At 37.6% G+C, this 21,933-nt stretch overlaps 1 protein-coding gene across 8 annotated transcripts in view; it reads right to left on the bottom strand.

Moving 5' to 3' along the window:
• ARHGAP12 (Rho GTPase activating protein 12) overlaps positions 1–21,394 on the bottom strand; it is a 121,430-nt gene extending 100,036 nt beyond the window's left edge. For all 8 annotated transcript variants that reach the window (XM_031939744.1, XM_031939746.1, XM_031939745.1 and 5 more), the window contains exons 1-2: positions 21,311–21,394; positions 5,132–5,865 (exon numbers count right to left, since the gene is read on the bottom strand). In XM_031939744.1, coding sequence (XP_031795604.1) covers positions 5,132–5,788 — 657 coding nt within the window. In that variant the 5' untranslated portion in view covers positions 5,789–5,865; positions 21,311–21,394. The remainder of the gene's footprint in view (positions 1–5,131; positions 5,866–21,310) is intronic.
• Between the last annotated feature and the right edge of the window lie 539 nt (positions 21,395–21,933).

Below are 21,933 nucleotides of genomic sequence, written 5' to 3'. Positions count from 1 at the left end.
CCTTCAAATTATTACTGTGACTGTGAGTGGGAGAAACTGATAGTAAGATGGCAATGAAGCTAAGATGAAGAGAAAGTAGATAAATATCAAGTTAGAGCAAATAAAAAAAATTTTTTTCTTTAACAAAATTAACAAAACAAAGCCATTTCCCAAACCAAGCAAATATATTTTTGTTCATTTTATATTTGAAGTAAGTAGCATGTGCAAATTTTATTTCTGTGCATGATATACAGAGATGAGAAAAAGATGCGTAGCAATATTTTTATTCCAAAATATTATATACAAAATTAGGTGCAGTATAGATATAAATAACTTCTCTAGAGCAAACTTTCCTCCAACATAACTATAGACTTAATACTTCTCGTATTTTGCTCTGAAATTTCCCCAACACCCATTTATTTCTGAAGATAATACTTCTGTATCTTATGTCCATTGTTCTCATATGTCCCCCATTCTCTAGATTAGGAATTCTGAGTTCCCTCAAGATGTTTCAAACTCAATAATGTCTCATAGCCAAATTAGTTATGGAAATGCTATACTAGATTTACTTTAATTAAATTATTAAATAGTTATTATGAATTGAAACCTTCTACACCTACATATAACATATGGATTATACATATAATAGATGGATTTTTCAAAACAAATATGGAAACATGTACTACATCTATTGTTTTTATTATGGCTACCTAAATGAGCAAATTCTTACCAAGAAAGAAAAGCAAAAGAAATATTCCTGGTGAATTTTTCATTGTAAAGTCATTAAAGTAACCCATTTTTTCTAATGCTACTTGGCTAAATTTTTCCACTTGTGCAAGATTTCTAAAAACTTTCACAAAGCTGATACAACTTCTAATTAAGATGGTTAAAATTAAAGCATAACTTTATGTAGAAATTAAACTTGTAAATCTTTCAATAAGCTTCTAAGAAATTATAACAACAAATAAAGTAGCAAATATGTATACTAAAAAGTTACTTAAACAGAATTTATGCATACTAAAGCATTAGTATTCAGTCTCTCAGGTGAAAGACAAATAAAAATGAAACAATTCTGTGAAAAAAGTAAAATTCACCTATATAATATCAAAGTAAGCATTTGACTTTGTTTTCACAATAACACAAAATAATGTGCCAAAACATTCATAAATGTAAATTCTAAACAATCAAATATTTAATAAATGATAAAGAATGGTTTTTCCAAATAACTAACTCCATAGAATATTCCAAATTCTAAAATATACAATGCATTTGCATAGTAATATCTGTATTAATGAATATGCTCCAATATCGCAAGTTGTTTTCAAAAACAACAGAGATTAAAATAATACACAAAATCTTAGAAACCATTACAGAGTTTCAGAAAACCAGCGGTTATTGTATAAATATCTTTTTTGTTCTAAAGTAGCAACAAATATGTCAGAAAACAAAACCCATACCTAAGGTTCCCACAGATGAAAATCTTGGAACCTTAAAGACTGTTGAATCCAAACCTCTACCCAAGGTATATTCTCCCTATATCATTCAACAAAACTCAAATGTAACATATGTATAAAGTACATATGATGCAAACAATTCACAGAGGCAGTCCATCGATACATACAACTTGGAAAAATACTGCAGCTAGATAATGATTTGGCTCAAAATTGAACAGGAAGAGAGCAGTCTGAAATTCATCTGAGAAATTTCACAATGACGTAAATGATCCCAAGCCTTACTGTTCCTGAAACAAAAACTCATCTTTAACATCAATATTCTTCTAGAGAGACTGCATAGTGCAATGGTTAGAGCTGATCTCAAAGTCAGGAAGACCTGGGTTCCAGCTTCATTTCTGCCACATCTTGGATAAGTCACTCAGTCTCTCTGAATGCTCCAAATAGCTAAAAAGAAATGACTATTGGGATCAAATTCTAGAGAAGCCAGGAGGAATTATGATCAAAATTACAGGCAGAGATTCAGCTAAGAGAAACATAGAGAAATCCCTTTGGTGAAGATGCTGAGAAGGGATTCTGAGTTCCCTCAAGACGTTTCAAACTCAATAATGTCTCATAGCCAAATTAGTTATGGAAATGCTATACTAGATTTACTTTAATTAAATTACTAAATAGTTATTCTGAATTGAAACCTTCTACACCTACATATAACATATGGATTATACATATAACAGATGGATTTTTCAAAACAAATATGCAAACATGTACTACCATCTATTGTTTTTGTTATGGCTACCTAAATGAGCCAAGAATACAGAAAGAGAGTTGAAGAAAATCAACTTCAATTTCGGTGACATAAGAAGCAAATCATCTACTATAAATATTCTAAGTGTATACTCACATAATCTCACACACATATGCACATGACTCAAGTGCATACACATATGTATTCCCCTCAGAGAAAAAATCCTCTTAAGAGAGAGGAAAGGAAAAGTTTTGGAGCAGTCACCTCAGGGAAAAAGACAAGGAATTAATAAGGGTAGATTCCATGAGTTATTGAGCAGCAGGCTGGGTTCAGCTGAGATAGTTAACTACAGATTTATAGTAGTTAAATGACTTTAATTTTGTGCCTTTATTCCACCCAGAGATAGAATATCAGATCCTGAGGTTTACAGAGAAAAGCACTCTTATGGTAAAAATCAAAAGAGAGCAAAGAATTCTAGGACAGTAGCTAGAAAAGCATTAAAGGCAGACTGGAAAAGTAATGATGGGTGAAGGGACAAAAAGTCAGGATGAAGGTAAAGTGTAGAATTAATATGTATACAGGAGATGGAGGAAGGACAGAGATCACATGAGGGGATTTTAAAACCTCAAGCCTTAGAAGATGATGGAGTTTACAATGGTGAGCAGATACAGGAAGATGGAGAAGGAAGTCATTGAATTAAAGAAGTGAAAAGAATTGTATGAGGAAATTATTAGAAATGTCAACAGTATAGATATTCAAATCCTTGAGCCTGACAAAAGGAGATGGGTATGGAAAACAAGACCAAGAGCTAAATGCTATTATTAGTCACTGGGAAAAGCAGATGCAATACCTTGGAAGGCAACAAAGGTGGTAAAATACAATACATGAAATGACTCAGAATCTTATCAGGGAAAGTCTGAATGTGAAGATCACTGGATTGATAACTATAAGGAATTAGAAAATATGCATCTTCTGACAAGTTCATTAGAATACCACAAACTAAGAAATGAAGGGAAATATCATACTAACCTATGCTAACCTGTGACTACATAGCATGGACATACTGAGGTAAAAACTGGTAAGAACATGTTAGGAAAGTTGACATCACTCTTTTGTGTTACTAAACCGTTCTAAAATTAACTAAAAGGCTCTTAATTCCAAAATCATCATTTTTGCAATTTTTCCCAATCCAAAATGGTTTTTAAAAAAATTAAATGTTTAGAATGCACATAATAAAATTATATTAAAGAGACCAAATAAAGTCTAAACTGTTTCAGTTTAAGACTATTTCTGCCCACCAATACAATCTTATTACTACCAAATGTAGCATTTTAATTAGTTTTAAAAGCTTGAGAGCCAGCCATGAGGTCAGAGAGACTCAAGTTCAGATTTCATCTCTGACACATTCTGGCCATGGGACAATGGACAAATCTCAATGCTCTAGGCAACTCCTTACGACTATATAAGCAAGCTACAGAGAAGGTAACAACCTGCTTTGGGAGTTCCCTATCTCAATGAAACCATGAGTCTGGTCTCTCTCATCTACCTTAAAATTTGATAAGCCTTTTATACACATTAAGCCTGGAATTTATTGTCCTCATTTTACATTACACTTAACACAAGAAAAATCACAGCAGTTTTAAAATTCATTTGTAATCATAGAATTAATTTGACTAACCTCACTTAAGTTTATTTTACACACTTTTTTTTTTTTTAATTTAATAGCCTTTAAATTTACAGGTTATATGCATGGATAACTTTACAGCATTAACAATTGCCAAACCAATTGTTAATGCTGTAAAGTTACCCATGCATATATCCTGTAAATAAAAGGCTATTAAATTAAAAAAAAAAAAATTGCCAAACCTCTTGTTCCAATTTTTCACCTCTTACCCCCCCAACCCCCTCCCCCAGATGGCAGGATGACCAGTAGATGTTAAATATATTAAAATATAAATTAGATACACAATAAGTATACATGATCAAACCATTATTTTGCTGTACAAAAATAATCAGACTCTAAAATATTGTACAATTAGCTTGTGAAGGAAATCAAAAATGCAGGTGTGCATAAATATAGGGATTGGGAGTTCAATGTAATGGTTTTTAGTCATCACCCAGAGTTCTTTCTCTGGGCATAGCTGGTTCAGTTCATTACTGCTCCATTGGAAATGATTTGGTTGATCTCCTTGCTGAGGATGGCCAGGTCCATCAGAACTGGTCATCATATAGTATTGTTGTTGAAGTATATAATGATCTCCTGGTCCTGCTCATTTCACTCAGCAAGAGTTCGTACACACTTGTTTTTTAAGTATATTAAGGGAAGTAAAGTGATAAATTCAAGTCTCAAAAGAAAATTAAACAAGGTCTGATATTTTTAACTGTCCAAAGATACTAATCTTAGTAAAAATCACCTAAATATTGCTTCAGTCTATTTGTTGTACGAAGTAATATTAAATGCCTATCAATAATAGATTGCTACTTAACATAGAAAGAGCAAATAAGAGGTTTGAGTTTTTGAACAACAGATTTAAAAGAACATAACTGAAAAATGAGGTAACAACCCTAAGGAGCTCTATAATTAGCTAAATTTTATTTGCCTGAAACAATTCAAAATGACCTACATTAGAAAGTCAGGTTGATTTTACTGAAAAAGATATCTGCAACAGGTAAACTAAATAAATCCTTTCTGTACAAGCACAATATTTCTATAAGGTCTGTGGTTTTACCTACAGGTATCTAATGGTTATCCAATTCTCTTAACTACAAAGGTTACCCATTTTGCCAGTTAAGCCAGAATACAATTCACACGAAGCTGAACACAGCAAAGAGAATTTCAAATTCTCCTTAATCTCCTGATAAAGATCTTTAAACAAACAGAAAATTTTTATTAATCAAATATAATCATTCTGGGGGAGCAGAAATGCTATTTCATCAGATGTGATTTCAAGCTTACCCGTATCTGCTCAGTAGAACTACTGCTCAGCTCATCCCCAGATTCGGAATCTTGTTGAATCCTTTCTGAACCTTCACCAGCTGAATCACAGGACTGTTCATGAGAAAAGCTGGTTTTCTCTATGTCAATAAACTCTGAAGCTGAAAAGTGACCAAATAAGTGTGTCTTACTCTGACTGGAAACTTTAGGAGACTGTGAATCACTGTTAAATCTTCCATTGTTGGGTACAAGATCTAGGTTTAGGACAGTCTGACCTGAGCTACTATTTGGTCCAAAATTCTGATTAGCATCACGAACGAGACCTGTTACTTGAATAGATGATGACTTTCCAAAACTTGAAAGCTCAGGTGATTTGTTCACATTTTCTGTAGATCTCTGAATTATTTTTGTGGAATTATTTAGTAGTCCAACTGCAGGTTTAACAGGTGGCATTAGTGCTTTGCGACCTATTTCCTTAACATATTGTGCTGGAACATAAAAAGCCTTGGAATTCTCATCTGGTTTGACTTGCCACCAGTCATCATTTGTCTTTTTCACCAAGATATACCGCTCTCCTTGTTTTATTACAATCTTTTTGTCCTTTGCTTCATATTCATAATCATATTCCACTTCAATATATATTTGTCCTGGAATGGTCCTCCCACCTCTGTCAGCCATTTTTCTTCAGAATCATTCACCTCTCCAGAAAAAAGGCACACATTATGACTTCTGAAGAAGTTCTGGGCTCAGGAAGTCTATTTTTGTTTTAAAAGAGAATAGGAGAAAAAAAAAAAGTTAATAGAGCCAAACAAACACACCATCATATCATAATTCAAGCCACCTAATGAATGATGTAATACTTATCTCAAACCCTAGAAATGTAAAAAAGTAAAATATATGTATGTAATATATAAATATATGTTATACATTATATATTATATCAAGATGAAACTATACTTTCAAACTACATTTTATACATACAGAAATAAGAAAAGAGAAAATCATGGGGTTTTTTCCCCCTTCTAGTCTGATTTTTCTTGTACAACATGACAAATATAGAAGTATGTTTAAAAGGATTGCACATATTTAACCTACATCAGATTACTTGCTATCTTGAGGATAGGGGAGGTAAGGGAGGGACGGAGAAACATTTAGAACACAAAAGTTTTACAAAATGAATGTTGAAAACTATCTTTATATGTATTTGGAAATAAAAAAACTATTGGAAAAAAAGACATCTAGAACACAGAGCAAGAAAAAAAGGTGGGAGGAGTAGTTCTTACATTTTTTTGTGGCTCATGGACCCTTTTGAAAGTCTGAGGAAAATATATGGATCCCTTCTCAGACTAATGTTTTTAAGTGTATTTAAAACAAAAAACAAAAACAAACACAAAGGATTTCCAAAGAAATCAATTACACTGAAATAGCTTAAAAAAAAAAAAGTTCACAGATCCCAGATTAAGAACTCCTGCAATTATACCTATGACCATTTCAAAACTTCCGATATGATCATAGAAATGAAAAGATGGAGGGAGGATTTGGAATTAGGATCAAGCCCCAAATCTTAGAGTTGGAACACAGTCTCAACATTCTTAGATATAAACATTGGAAATCTATTGTTGCTTTCTTTCCATGAAGAATGAGGGCATTGTATGCCTTTTGAAAAAAATGACTCACTATGGATTATGCATGTTAAACTTCTTAATATAAGTGAGCAAGATAAACACTAACATTAAAAGAGAGAAAAGATGATAACTATTCAGTTTGCTTAGTTGCCCTCCTCTGGAGAATCCCTCCAAACTTTTTTGTTCTTATTTATATACAAATATAAATTCCCAAGCAGTGGCAAGTTGTTTTCTGCTAAAAAATATTAGAGGTTTTCCATGCAAAAACTTGTTACCTATACTACTAAACTAGCTTAAGAATATTAATTCATCCTTCTTTCTATACCAGTTCTAATATATTTCACCTAAGTGCTAAAATGAAATATTCAAATTCACTGACTAAAAAATGTCACTTAAGTCTTTCAGACAATCCCAAACCAGTTCAAAAGTTTCAGAAAGCCAATGGTCCTAGACAACCTACCAAGAGACCAATAGCTATTCTGAGAGCAGCCTTGTGCCAAGGACATAAGATTTCATAAATTACTTGTATTCCTAAATCTTTAGGTTAGAGTCAGATTTCTTGGACTCTCTCAAGGTCCCAGAACAAGGATTCCCATAGCCTTAGGCCATGACAAGGGGACCTGAACAGTGAACTGCACTGGTTTGCTAGAGCTGGCTTGCATTGATTCTAGCAGAAGTTAAATTTTCAGTGTGAATAATTATGTTTCTGAAATCAACCAATACTATAAATCCTCATTCCACTTACTGTTTTGTTATTTGTCTAGATTTTCAAAAGTTTAAATGAAGAAAATATTAAAAATGAAAATTAAACTCAAGGTCTTGCCAAGGTGGAAATGTGTTTCACATGACTGTACATATGTAACCTAAATCAAATTGTCTTAGGGAGAAGGGAAGGGAGGCAGGATAAAAATGTGGAACTCAAAATCTTAGAAAAATGAATAAATTCCATTTAATTGCAAAAAATAAAATACTAAGTGCAAAAAAAAAAAATAAAATAATGGTTCTTGCATACATTTTCTCTCTGGGAAGTGAGTTGTTAAACATTGACCAGAGCATCTCTGGTTGAAAAGTATGCAAGACCATCTGCATGAAAACTTTGTTTCCCAAGTTTGCATTAAGACACACAGAATGAATATTTCAGAACCAGAATGCTTTCTGGGTATTAAAATAAAAATCCATTAGTAAGTTTCCACATTTTAATTATTAAATATATTCCCATAGTATGGTTAGTATACAAAGGTCTCCTACACATTCATTCTCCTATTAAATTATTGCTAGAGTTTAATGTTTTATAGGCATTATCAATGTTTACAGTTAAGTTCAAATGACTCTAGGCATACCACAATCCCTCGGAGCCTCAATGTTCTCATCTGCAAAAAAGGATAATAATTTTACTACCTACCTGATAGAACCGTAGCATGGGAAGCCTTTTTATATGCTATATATCATTATATAAGTGTGAACTATCACTAGTAAGAATAGCTGTGATAATATTGCTACCAATAATACCAATTAACAATAATAAATTCCTGAAGTCAAGATATAGTTCTAAAATTAATGTTTAAACTTAATGACTACAAATTTAAGATAAATAAGTTGAAAAGCATAGAGATTTTTAAAAGAACTTACCTTTAGAGGTAAAAATATGAGTATAACTAACCAAGTGGAAGAAGAAAAACAAAATTTAAACACACAAGAGAAAAATAAGTTTAACACCTAAAACAGGAAAACCAGAGACAATAAGAATGTGCTTTCTCAAACTAAGCATATCTTACTTATATTAACCCAGGTCAGCCATTAACCATATGTTCTTATATAATCCCAGTTCTTATATAAACAGAAGCATGAAAATCACTAAGCATTATTCAGGAACAAATATTCTTTCCCCTTTTATCATATTCATCTACCGCTGTAGATGAATTTAACCACTATAAGCCAAGTCATCTTTCTTAGATGACATATAAAAAGATAAGAAGTAATCCAGATTTGTTCATTGTTATGTCTGATAGTGACAGCATTAATAAGATTTTTAAAACAATCAAACAATATAATATTGTCCTTCAAGTGTATGATGGAAAAAACACATTTTTTAACCTGTTGAAAGTATGCCAACTTTTTTTTCACATGCCCACAGAGCTTCTAAACTACAGTGATCAGTAAGCATTTCATTAAAAACTGTATAGGACATTAAGTTCTGAATCTTTAAAAAGATCTTGTGGTCTTCTAGTGGGTAAAGCAGCAATAGTATATAAGATTATGATTCTAATGTTCCTACTGAAAAACTTCATTTAATGAATGCTAACATTCAGTAAACTCATGAAAAAACCAAAGTAAAATATGTGACTTGCCCAAAGATAAAGGCTAAGAACAGAATACAACTCTTGACCTTGCATATTTATATACCTTTCTTAATTGATTTATGGGTTGTTTTTCCCCCCACATCCACACAACATACCTAGTACTATTACTTCACCCATCTATGCTCCTAAATACCTTTTTCAACATTTATCTTTGGGCAAATCATATACACAGAAGACAGTTGGCATGTATCCCCCTAACCTGGATCGAAACCTTCATCTCTAAATATACATAGCCTTTCCCCACCCAGTTCCCTAAAAGGCTTTAACTGGTATGTTGTTTAGTCATTTCTGCCATGTCTGATTCTGTGACTCTATGTGGGTTTTCTCTGCAAAAATACTAGAGTGATTTGCCATTTCCTTCTCCAGCTTATTTTAGAGATGAGAAAACTATAACAAGCATGCTTAAGTGATTGCCCAGGGTCACACAGCTAATGTCTGAAGCCACATCTGAACTGAGGAGTGGGAGTTTTCCTGATTTTAGCCTCAGTAATCTCCTTAACTGATTAGTGAACAAGTTCTTTCAAATTTCCATGATGAGCAATAGGTGAAATTGAAAAATGTTTTGTCCTACCATTTCTTTATGAACCACCCTTAGACAGGTCTTCCCTTCTAAAAAGCCCTATGAAGCACACTGATATAAGGACATTTGGCTTGACAAAAAAGTTCAAGTAGGTTTTTATGTGAAGTAGTAGTTGTCTTTTGAGTTCAGTTATTAACTGTTGCTAGCAACATGTTAATTTTTTTCCACCTAAGTTGTTGCAGGGAAAGCAATGTTCTAAGTAACAGAATCAGAGAAATTTGGAATTTAAAGGAAATTTAGATATCATCTAAGTCAAGCCCTTAATTATACAGAAAAAAAGTTTCTTTCCCAAAGGTGAGTTAACCCAGGTCAGCCATTTACCATACAGCTGTACTCCTTTAAACTTCAAGTCCCGCACAGGGAATATCTGAACTTTGTATGCCTGGTACATAGCAAGCATCTCTAATATATGCTTATTTCTTTCCTACCTGATATTTAAAACAAATCATATGGTTCTACTTGGTTTTGGACTATTCTTTTCCTTCATCAACAGCTTCCCTGAGACTGATTCAGCTAATTTAGGGTACACAAAAGTTGCAATTCTCCCCTCCAGGAAAAAAAAATTCCTACTTAGGATGAGATTTTTAAATTGTAGAAACAAATTCCAAAAGTAAGGGATCTATATTTATTGTATTCTTCATTCTAAATCAACTAATCAGTGTTTATTTAGTATTTGCTATATTTAAGACCAAACAAACTCTGAGGCTATGAAGAAAAAGTTCCTGCTTTATAGCTTACATAACAAGCCTAGTTTTTCATGAATATTATGCTAGACTTATTAATTTCACACTCCTGCAATTTCAGCTTTCACATTTCCATATAAATAAGGCATGGGCCAATTTGTAAAATAGGGATCCCTTTTCAGTGCCAGCACTGGATAACTCAATGATATTTAGCTTTCTTATTTACAAAGGACTTAAATAACACTACTATAAGGTGTTCATCCACATTTTACCAATGCAAAAACCAAGGCTTTTTGAAAGGTTAAATTACTGACCCAAAGTCATATATCTAGTATCTGATCAGGAATTTGAACAGTTTTCTACCATACCATGCCACCTAAGGTAGCAATCTTTCCCCCATCAGAGCCTCAACACAAAACCAATTTCCATCAACAGAAATTATCCACCCAGGCTCCATCTTAACTGTTTGCTCATTTCAAAGCTACTGCTTAGCTCAGATCATTTCTTCAGTAATGACTGAGGTTGCTTATTCTATTACAAGTCCTTCTCCCCTCCTCCCCTATTACCATTCCCAGATTTATAATGAGTTTTGTAGAATAAATTATCTTGGACAAATCCAAACTTCTTGAGTTTTGGAATATCATATTCCAAGTTCTCTTATTCATAGTAATGCCCTCTCAGGTCTTATGTGGTGAGATGAGACTCAAAAGGGGAGCATAACTAGCAGAGAAGTAGTTTCCTCACATGGATAAGATTGTTCTTGAAGACCACAAGGACATAAAACCTAGGCTGCCAGTTGCCCTGCACACCCTGGTCTTTCAAATGCAGTACCTTTCTACTAGAGTTCTCCAAGTATGTTTCTACTCTCTCCACTGACATTATACATGTTGGGAGGAGGGTATAACCCAGATTTGGGTAGACTATGATATATATACACTTGACATATATTGAGTAATTTGATGCTACAATTATTCTTGCTGTTTGTCTAAACATTAAGCAAATATTTTATGTTTAAGAATTAATGGCATCTCCAATACAATTGGGGTACTTTAAACAAATTATGGTACATGAACATAAAGGAATATTTCTGCAAGAAACAGTGAATATGATGAATACAGAAAATCATGGGAAAACATACATGATAATTATAACAATGTAAAAAGAATACAAAAGTGAATGTTACAAAATTATAAATAATAATGGCCTCAAAGAATATATATATATATATATATATATATATATATATATATATATATATACACATGGAGATATCCCGACTTTATTCTTTTGAAGAGTGAGAGATCCACACGTGTGGAATACTACATCTATTTTCAGAATTTGTTGAAGTATATTGATGGGTAGGCAAGAAAACTACTGATATTAAAGCCTCAATTGCTTTGGCTTGAGAAGTTAGATACTAAAGATCAAAGGAGAACTCAGATAATTCTGAGACAGAAGAAAAAGCAAAGATGACTATAGACAATGGGTTCCAAAATTTAAGAATAAGACACTTGGGTGTGAATAAAAAAAAGTATGAAGAACAATTCTGCTTTTCTTAAACATGGAGGGCATCAACATTACTTGTGTTTACAAAAGACAGAATTTTTGTTCTCATGTAATCATAATTTTCTAGACCAACGACTTCATTTATAAACGGAACTTCTAGATAAGGAACTTCTCAGCAGTACTTTTTCTGTAATGTCTAAGTCTTATGAGATTTCCCAGGACATTGAATGTTACAAAGCTAGTGTGTGTCAGCCAGGTTTTCTTGTACTAATACCATAATCCATTATGTTATACTGCCACTGTTTAAAAAAAAAAGTCTATTTTTATTAAATCAAATATATAAAACAGTTGCTTCTTTAGTTCTAGAGTCTTCTTTCAGATTATACTTGAGCACTAATTCTCTTACAACCATAAATGTTCTCCAGTTGAGTGACTCAGTATTTTTCTAAGACCACATTTCCCTTCAATATCTGAACTTATCCCATACTTACCACCACCTCCCATTCCCACACCCATATTCATTTCCCACATTCATGTTCATCTCCCATACTCAAAACTGTCAAATACCCAAATGCTATTATGTTTTGCAAAACAACTAGCTAAACTATCATCCTCGAAACACTGGATACCTGCCATGCTACACAAAGAATCACTTCTGGTAACTTATTTTTTAAAGTAGCTTTTAAGCCTCTTCATGTTTGGTTTATCTTTTATAAATAACTTGGTCAGTCAAAAAGAAAAGCATTTGTGAAGAAGCACTGTGTACTAAACTCTGCTAAATGTAGGAAGTAAAACAGTAAATATCTTCAAAGAGCTCCTATTTTAGTGGGACATGGAAAAGGCAAATAATCTACCTATGAGATATATACACAGCAATCAGAAAAGTGAATCACTGGCAGCTACAATAATTAATAAAGGCATCTTAGGGCAGTTAGGTGGGGCAATGAATAGAGTGCAGGACCTGGAGTCACTTCTCCTCCCAAGTTCAAATCACTCAAAGCTGTGTGACCCTGGACAAGTCATTTCACCCTATTTGCCTCAGTCTCTTATCTGTAAAATGGGCTGGAGAAGGAGATGATAAATCACTCTAGTAGCTCTGACAAGAAACCCTCCCCGTGTGGTCACAAAGAGTCACATACATCTGAAAAAGATCAACAACGGTAACAAAAGGCTTCCTACAGAAGGTAAGACTTGTGTTGAGAATTGAAAGAAGCCAGAGAAACCAAGAGTCAAAGAGGTAAGGATCGAGAGAGCATTTTAAGAATGAGAAAAACTATAGAGAGGGAAGGTAAGAGAGTCCTGTGGGAGGAACTGCAAGTAGGCCATTACAGCAGAACTAAACCGTCATGGAGAGAATTCAAATGTAAGACTGAAAATGTAGAAAGGGGTCTGATTGTAAAGAGCTTTACATGACACAGAACTTTTATTTTTTATTTTGAAGATAACAGGGAGTAAATAATCTGGATTTAATTCAACAGACAGGTGAAACAGTAAGCCTTAGGCTTTACAAAATAAATCTTGGCAACTGAGTGAAAGATGAATTAGAGTACAGAGGGTTTTGAGGCAGAAATGTGATGAATTAGAGTGGTGGTTATTGTGAACAGAGAGAGGTGCAGACTGTCGAGGGTGGCACTGAGAAAAAGACCTGGGCTTTCAACTTCTTGTATTTTCTTTTTCCCCATTCCAGAGGCCTAAAGGCCATAGGGGAAACAAACAAACAAACAAACAGTTAAGAGATATGAGGCAGAGGATGAAACAGAATGAAAAGATTATGATCCAATAAAGGAATTTCAGAATTCATAAACAGAAGTATGGAATACTTGCAGTTGACAACAACATGATAGATATAACCATTTCTGTGTCTAGTTGTGGTGGTCACCAGACAACATGATAGATATAACCATTTCTGTGTCTAGTTGTGGTGGTCACCAGAATGAATAAATTGAGGAATTATAAATTTAGGATGTTTGAAGGACTGTTACTATGAATGCTAAAATATCCTAGTATAAAAACCAGAGGTAGAAAGGAGGGAAAGCCTGTGAGTCAGGCACTGAACTCACTAAAGTAAAGGGAGTTGTAAAGTAAGGGGAGTAAAGTAAAAGTTGGTAGTCAACAACTACCAAAAGCTGAACTGGGTGATAAACATGGATTTAATGAATCTCAAAGAGGAAAAGTAATGAGTGATGGTGGTAGGAGCTTAGAAGGCAATAAGGAACAAGGAAGATTCTGATTTCCCAACATAAGCAGGAATTCTTATGTTCTGAATGGAAGTTTGGCCTGCAAGCTCCTTTAGCTAACCTGGCACAGGCGTTCTGGTTTGGGGTTTTTTGCCTGCCTGGTTCCCATGGCTTTAGCTAATCCCCTGGGTCCCGGGCTTCCCACAGGATGTGATGCCTTGTATTGGATGCAACATATTAGAATAGGGAGGCATCTCCCTATTCACCTATGCTTTCCCAAGCATAAGTGAATCTGAGGGTTAGGGGAAGTTCAAAGAACTGGTCAAAGAAAGCTGGATCATGAGGACCAGGTCAAGTCTCAATGAGTGCAAGATGTAGCTGATGATGTCTGGGTTTGTAATAATCAAATGTACAAACTCTCCACACTGTTCATACTAGATATATTGGGATGAAAATTAATTGGCAAAGGCTAAAATTTTTAAAAAGAAGACTGAAAAGTAAAAATATGCAATATCTATCATTTTAGAATTAAAATTGGCCAGGAATCAGTCACATTTTCTTCACTAGTCATCATACTGTTCATTCAACCAATATTTGAGTCTTACTTATGCAAGATACTGAAGATGCACAATCAAAAGTGCAACACTTCCTGCTTGTCCTCAAATAACTTATACTCTAAAAACATAGGTAGAGGTAAGTTAATACAAAATATACACAAATTAATTGGGAAGGAGAGATAAAAGGAAGTAAAACTGGAAGAAATAAAAGAATCAAGAAAGATGGGAATGTTTTTCTTTTTTTAGGAGGGGAAGAAAGAACTAGTCACAGGGTTGTCATGTAAAAAGAAAAGAAAGAAAAGAGTCATTGAAACACTGTTTAAAAGACACAAATGGAAACTGAAACAAGTTTAGAAGGGAAAAGACAAGTAGGTCAGCTTTGCAAGTAACATATTGAATTTATTATACACAATTTTTAAAGCAAGATATACATAACAGAAATTTCCATTTTCATGTATAATTTGCTTCTCTTCTACTTTCATATATGGAAATGTATTTTTTGTGGTCATTAAATTCAGAACAAAGAAAATTAAGTGTGAGGGAGGAAAAGAGGAAAGGAAGGAAGGAAGGGAGGGAGGGAAGGAAGAAAGAAAGGGAGGGAAGAAGGAAGGAAGGAAGGGAGGGAAGAAGGAAGAGGAAGCTGACCTTGAACTAAGCCATGAAGCAAACTAGATATTTTTGGATCAGGGACTGTCTTTTGCCTCTTCTTATATCCCCAGTGCTTAGCAATCTGCCTGACATATTTTAAGTGCCAAATAAATGCTTACTGATTGATAAGAACCAGAAATGAAAAAAGATGACAATCTAGATATGGCCTAATATAGAATTTTAAAAGTTCCCTATGCTCTATGGGGGGAACACCTAGTAAGGCAGCTTGGCTGGAACAAAAATGCGTGAAGAAGAATTATGTGAAACCAGTCTGGATGAAAAGGTCAGAGTTGAACTGTGAAGGTCTTGAATGCCAAACAGAGGATTCTGAATTCTATCCTCCAAACAAGAGACACTAGAGTAAGAAGTGGCAGGATGAGACCCATGCTTTGGGAACACCAATTTGGCAGCTGGTTGGAAAATGGATCAGAGATCCAAAAGTCTAAAAACAGGAGACTGAAAAATAGAGAACTAAAACATAGTCTGGGAAAGAAATGAGGAGGGGCTTATTTAGATGGAGCAAAATGGAAAAGGGACAAATCAGAGAGATGCTATAGCATCAACAGGATGCTGACATTCTAATCTGAAGTTATATTATGGAAACTCAAGACTCAGGTACAGAAACTCAGGACTCAGAAAACAGGTACAGTAACAACAACTCTTTACAAACAAGATACTTTAAATATTAAACCTTTCTACCCCAAATATACCCTTCTTCCAAATTTACCTCTCTGTCAGACACAACCAGTCAATCAAGTGATTCCCCTTCTTCCTCCCATAGCCAATCAGCTGTCAATTCCACAGCTTCTCTCCGTGTATATGGCCACTCCCCTCTCACACTCGAAACAGTTTCCCAATTGGTTTCTTCTGCTTCTAGTCTCTCTCCTCTCCAAAACTTTCTCCACAGAATTACCAGATTAATATTTCTATTAAATCAGATTATGTCAATTAATTCAAGTTTCTAAGATCACAGCTTATATTCTGTTATATAATAAAAGCTACCATCTTACATTTCAGTACATCTAAGCATGTATATTTACTTAATAAACACTAAATTGAACTCTTATCTTTCTTCTCAAGCCCTTCCCTTTTCCTCATCTTCCTATTATTGTCTAGGGCACTACCATCCTGCCAGCAGCAGGCTCAAATGCTTCCCCAAACCCTCACCTCCTTAACTCTTTCTCCACTGCAGCCTACCCCCATCCAATTAATCCGAAGCCTATTGTTATGGAGCTACTCTCTGGCACTGCCACCACCTTGGTGCACTACTTCCTCTCTCACTGTGCACTGTTGCCACAGACCCCTTACAACGGGATCCTAGGCAAGTCACTGTCTGTCTCGGAAAAACCAGGATGAGAGCAGCCCGTCCCTGCCAGGCTTGCAGTGAGAATCAGGTGAGACAACATCAATGAAGTACTCAGGCCAGGGCCAGGTAAGGGTGCCTTACAAATGGTAGCTTTCACTTCCCTGCCACAGACTCTTCCCACTTCAGTCCCTCCTCCCTTCAGTTGTCAAATGTGACACTCCAATCACCTCTAGTGGCTGCCCACTGCCCACCTGCAGGATCACAGACAAAGCCCTTCACCCCCCACACCTCCTCCTCTGGCACTCTGGCCCCCCACCTCTCTGAAGCTCCTCCATCTCCTCACTCTGGCTGTCCCGCCTCTCCTCCATTTCCTAGCCTCCCTGGCTTTCTTCCCTCTTTTGTCCAATTACCCTGTCTACATTTTGTCTGTATGTAGTTGTTTGCATTTGTCTCCCCCATGACAGAGTATGAGCTTCTTGAGAGTAGAGACTTGTTACTCTTTCTTTGGCAAAAAGGAAGATAATATCTTTTATAATGGAAGAGGACCAAATTCAATCATAATGTTGGGGTTAATGAACAGCATGTTCAACTGTGGTTGATCAGACCAATATGAATTGGGAAAGTATTACATGCCAGGCACAAATAATCCATGTGCTAGGCATTATACCATTATAAGGGAGAACACAATGTCAGCACCACATTTGGTCTGTCAGATTCCTCCAATATGCTGGGAGAAGGTTATATGGAGAATGGGAAGCATGACAGTCTCTTGAGACAATGTGATAGCTCTTTCCTCATACAAAGAAAATTTTTGGCTATGTACATTCTTTTTTTTTTTTTTTTTTTTGGGGGGGGGGGAATATATCAGTCTATATGGCCATGTTGTTGAAATGAACTAAGTAGTCCACATCTCTTATAAGGTGTAATGAACATGTACTGCCAAAAACAAGAGCTTGAGAACTACAAATCTCCATAATTCTTTATGCTTACTCTCTAAGTTGAAAGTTTGTTAATGTTTTACCATGACAAATATCTTAGCATAAAATAGACTAAATAAAAATGAATTTCTTATGTAATCTTGCTCCATTCTACTGGTAACAGAAAATCAACTGTGTTGTTCTATGCACCAAGGTCTCAGAATACCATGAAGACAGGACATCTTGAACATCAAAAGATTTTAATTTACCTCACAGTTCTAACACTTATTAGCTATGTCATCCCCAACAACTCACATTTTGCATCTCTTTCCACTTGAGCTACTTCATAAAAGTACAAGGAAAGCACTTTGTAAATCTCAGTGCTTTATAAATTATTATCATTATCAATAAAGGTTTTCTGAAATTAATCATCCAATATACTATCCTGAGGGTCTTAGGTATCTAGATGAAAGTTAAAAGAAAAGTTTAATTTATTGATAAGGGTCCAATGTAGTGACATAGAGCTCTGTACTACTCTGCTGGCAAAACTTGAGGCTGATGGATCACTCAAACTGAGTTCTAAATTGTAGGAGGGATAAAAGTAATTATTAAATTCAGCATCAATATATGTGAGACCCATAAAGCAGAGTCTAAAAAAGGAGTAAGTCAAAGTTTTCATGCCAATCAGTTCTGGAATTTCCAGGCTAGCAGAAAAGACCCAGTCTCAAAAATAAATGAACCAATATATAAATAATTATTAGACTTATCACTGACCAAGAAAATACCTCTAACCCTTCTTTGCAGAGATGAGATTATGGACATGGAACATGTCAGATTTGTGTTGGTTAATTTTCCTGAATTGCTTTTCCCTTTTTCTTTCTCTCTCTCTCTCTTTTTTTTTTTTTATTGTAAGAATTCTTTATTACAAGGAATGACTTTCAGGGACAAAGGGGAAAAATATATCGGGAAATGTAAGTGATGTAAAAACAAAACAAAATCTTTTAAGGAAAGCTAAAATTATATTTACCAAAATCTGAGGAAGTAGCGAAGGTAACATTTTTGAAGTTTTCTTCTCCCAAAAATTGATTATAACTTTTTAAAAACTAAATGCTTAAGGATAACATTCAATTATCTGAAAAAATAACTTATAAAAATATATAGTTCTTAATGACACAGCACACTCAAAACATTACTGTAACATTTTTTAATGTTTAAATGCACAGAATATCATAATAAAGCCTCAGTTATTCAGGCTTCTAGAGTTATTTCAGACCTGAAAGTAGCCAGAAAGATTGGGGGTGGTGAGGACATCCTCCTCCCTTATGCAGTAAGCAACAAATAAAGAGCTGAGAAAAGTCAAAGACTAGAAAATTATACCAGACCAACATACTGTGATTCATCACTTTATCAGGTACCCTGATAGTAGTACTTCTTTTTGTTTATCATTCTCTATAAAGGTAGTTTGAGATGTTGCTTGTTTTGCCAAAAAAAAAAAGTCAAGAATCCTGGAAAAAAATGTTTCTTAACTCAAGAAAACAAAGCAGAAAAAAGGGGTAAAAGAAACGAGAAGAATTCAGCAGCAATGCTTAGCAGCCTATGTGTAGGAAACAGCAACGATCAGATGAGGTGCCTGGGCCAGCAAACAGCAGACTATCAGATGGCAGCATAGGTAGCAGCAAGGACAAGAAACAAAGGAGGGGTGAGACAGAAACGGAGGGATCAGAAGTTGTGAAAAACCATACTAAAAATTAAGAGCAAGGAATTGAAAACTACAACAGGAAAAGAACAGAGCCCAGGAAAAAGCTAGATGGCAGAAACCAGCAAGGATGATTAGAGGCAAGGTAATCATGAAGACTCACACCAAATAAAAGTTCCTGACCATACTGACCCAGACCAGGGCACAAGCTTGGAAATCAGCGTGGAATTAGAGTCTTGGGGCATGGGGGAGGTAAAGGAGAGCCACACCCATTGTACCACAAGCTGAGGTTTTATTACCATAAGATAACAATAGCCAAAACAGTGTCTAGCTGGGTTTCTAACTCTGTTTCTTCCCCTCCAAAAAGCTAAATTTAGTAGTATAATTAGATATACCCTGCTTCCAAAGTGATTTATGCTGACAAATATTGAGGTTCCATTCTTAAATTTTTCTGCCCCCAACAAAAGTATTTTCCCCACTCTATCCCCATCCTCATTCTCTGAAGCTACCTCAAAGCACATGGAATCTGTGAAATGTGAATCTGTCCATGGGGTTTTCTTGGCAAAAACGCTAGAGTAGTTGGCCATTTCCTCTTCCAGCTGATTAAGGCAAACAGAAATTCAGTGACTAGCTCAGGATCACCCAGCTAGCTAGTGTCTGAGGCCGAATTTGGACCCAACACTGCCCTATACAAAAGCAGCGACAACAAAGAATAAGTCTTCCCAAATTAACTTGTATTAGTTAATTGGGCCAAATTTCTAACGCTGGAATAATACAACATTTTGCTATAGATGGTTGACAAGACATCTATATTCTATAAGATTCAATGTGTGCAAAACGTTGAAAATTATTATTTTTAAAAACCAATTGATAAATTCTTTATGATTTGCAAAGCACTTTCCGTGTTCCCTCATCTGACCCACTTTACAGATGAGGAAACTGAGCCTGAACGAGGTTAAATGACTAACCCAGTACAGCGAGCTGTGAGATAGGACTGGGATGATCTCAAACTGCTAACAAGACATCTCTACTCAAGCTCTCTTTGTATACAGGAAAATCTGCTTGAAAACGGAAACACTCCAACTTGCAGAGTTGACAACTTACAAAGGAACCTAAACAAAACACCTGACTACTTACACTCGTCTTTTTTTTTTTTTTTTTTTTTCCCCCTCCGCTCCCTGCCGAGATCAGATTGTAGCTAATACTGGAATCACCATTTATACTTTTATACGCTTGGGAAGTTTTAACAATTCGGAGCGGGGAAGGACAGGCTGGAAGCCTGCTGCTTTCAAACGGCCTGCGCTTCGGGAAAGAAAGAAGGGCAGAGCCCGGGCCGGGGGGTGCGGATCTCCTGACTCGCGCCCCCTCCCGCCTCCCCCCACGAGGCTGGGGCCCGGGGATCTCCGAGCGCAACAAGTGCGCGGCGCAGCAGGCTAAGGCGGGCGCTGGGCATCTTATTTGGCTAAAGATAACTGCGTCCAAAGCGTAACTGACTAAGGTCACCACGAGGTCAAGGTGGGAGCGCAGGGGCCAGAGCGTCCCCCCGGGTCCAAAAAGTGGGGGAGGGGAAAGCGGCCCAAGGGGCGCGCGCCGCTGGGGGGGGGGGGCGCTTCGGCGGCACCTGGGCGCCGAGAACCCCGCGGCAGGGGCCTGAGTCTCCAGGGTCACCGGCGGGGCCGGAGGGGCTGTCACCCGCCCCCGCGTGGGGAGGGCCGTGCCCGCTCGCCCGGCCCCAGGTGCGCCTCCTCTTCCTCCTTTCAAGGTGGGCTGGAGGTTGGACTAGGGATGAGCCGCGGCCCTCCATGCACGCGCGCACACTCACACACATATACACACACACACGCTCGTTCGCTCCCGGGGGCGGGGCGGGCGCTGCCCTCCCTCACACAGGAAGTCAGGGAACCGGGATGGGGGGAGGGGGAGGAGGGGAAAGAAGGAGGGAGTCACAACTTCGAGCCATTTAAACCCAGGGCGGGCCAATGAAAGACCCCGGCCCTCTCCTCCGCCCACAGCGTGGGACCGCCGCCGCCGCCTTCCCTCAGAGACCCCCGTCAGCCCCCCCTCCCCGCCGCCGCCCCAGCGCCCCCCCGACCCACCCCCTTTGTCCCGTCCGTCCCATCCTCGGGCCCTTCCCCTCCTCCTTACCGACGGCAGCGGGAACCGGGCGGCGGGACAGTAAACACGGCGGCGACGGCGCCCGGAGCCCAGCAGCGTCCCCGGGCTCTGCCTCGGAGGGAGGGTAAGTTCCAGGGCACGTCGGGAGTGCGCGCTGACGCGGGGGCGGGGCGGGCAGGGGAGGGGGCCCGGGGCCCGGCGCGCGCGCGGGGTGGGGAGAGACCGAGGCAAGAGGGGAAGTGGAGGGGAGAGTCACGTGAGCCTGCCCGCGGTGCCCGGGGGCGGGAGGCTGGGAGTGCCGGCGGTGGCCCGCTCGTGCCCCACCGCGGGGGCGGGGCTAACAGGGGCGGGGCCGCCCCGAGGGGCGGGGCGGGCCAGAGTCCGGAATGTGTGTGCCCAGCACTTTGGGAGGCGGGGGGGACGAGCGCCCGGGCTTGGGCTTGGCGGGCGGGGGGAGGGGGACAGGGACTCGGGGCGGGTCCTGGGCGAGGAGCGGGAGGGGGGGGGCTTGGGTCTGGCACACGGGAAGCCGCGGGCGGACAGACACTGCCGGCCGTCAGCAGTAACGAGCGGACCCGGGCTTAGGACGTGCGGCCCGGCGCTCGGGCACTGGGGGGGGAGGGGGGGTACATGGCGGAGCCGAAACGGCCAGT

This window comes from Sarcophilus harrisii, chromosome 5, assembly GCF_902635505.1.
Source record: "Sarcophilus harrisii chromosome 5, mSarHar1.11, whole genome shotgun sequence".
NCBI lineage: Eukaryota > Metazoa > Chordata > Mammalia > Dasyuromorphia > Dasyuridae > Sarcophilus > Sarcophilus harrisii.
Note: the sequence above shows the minus strand (reverse complement) of the source record. Positions and strands in the feature narration are given on the sequence as shown.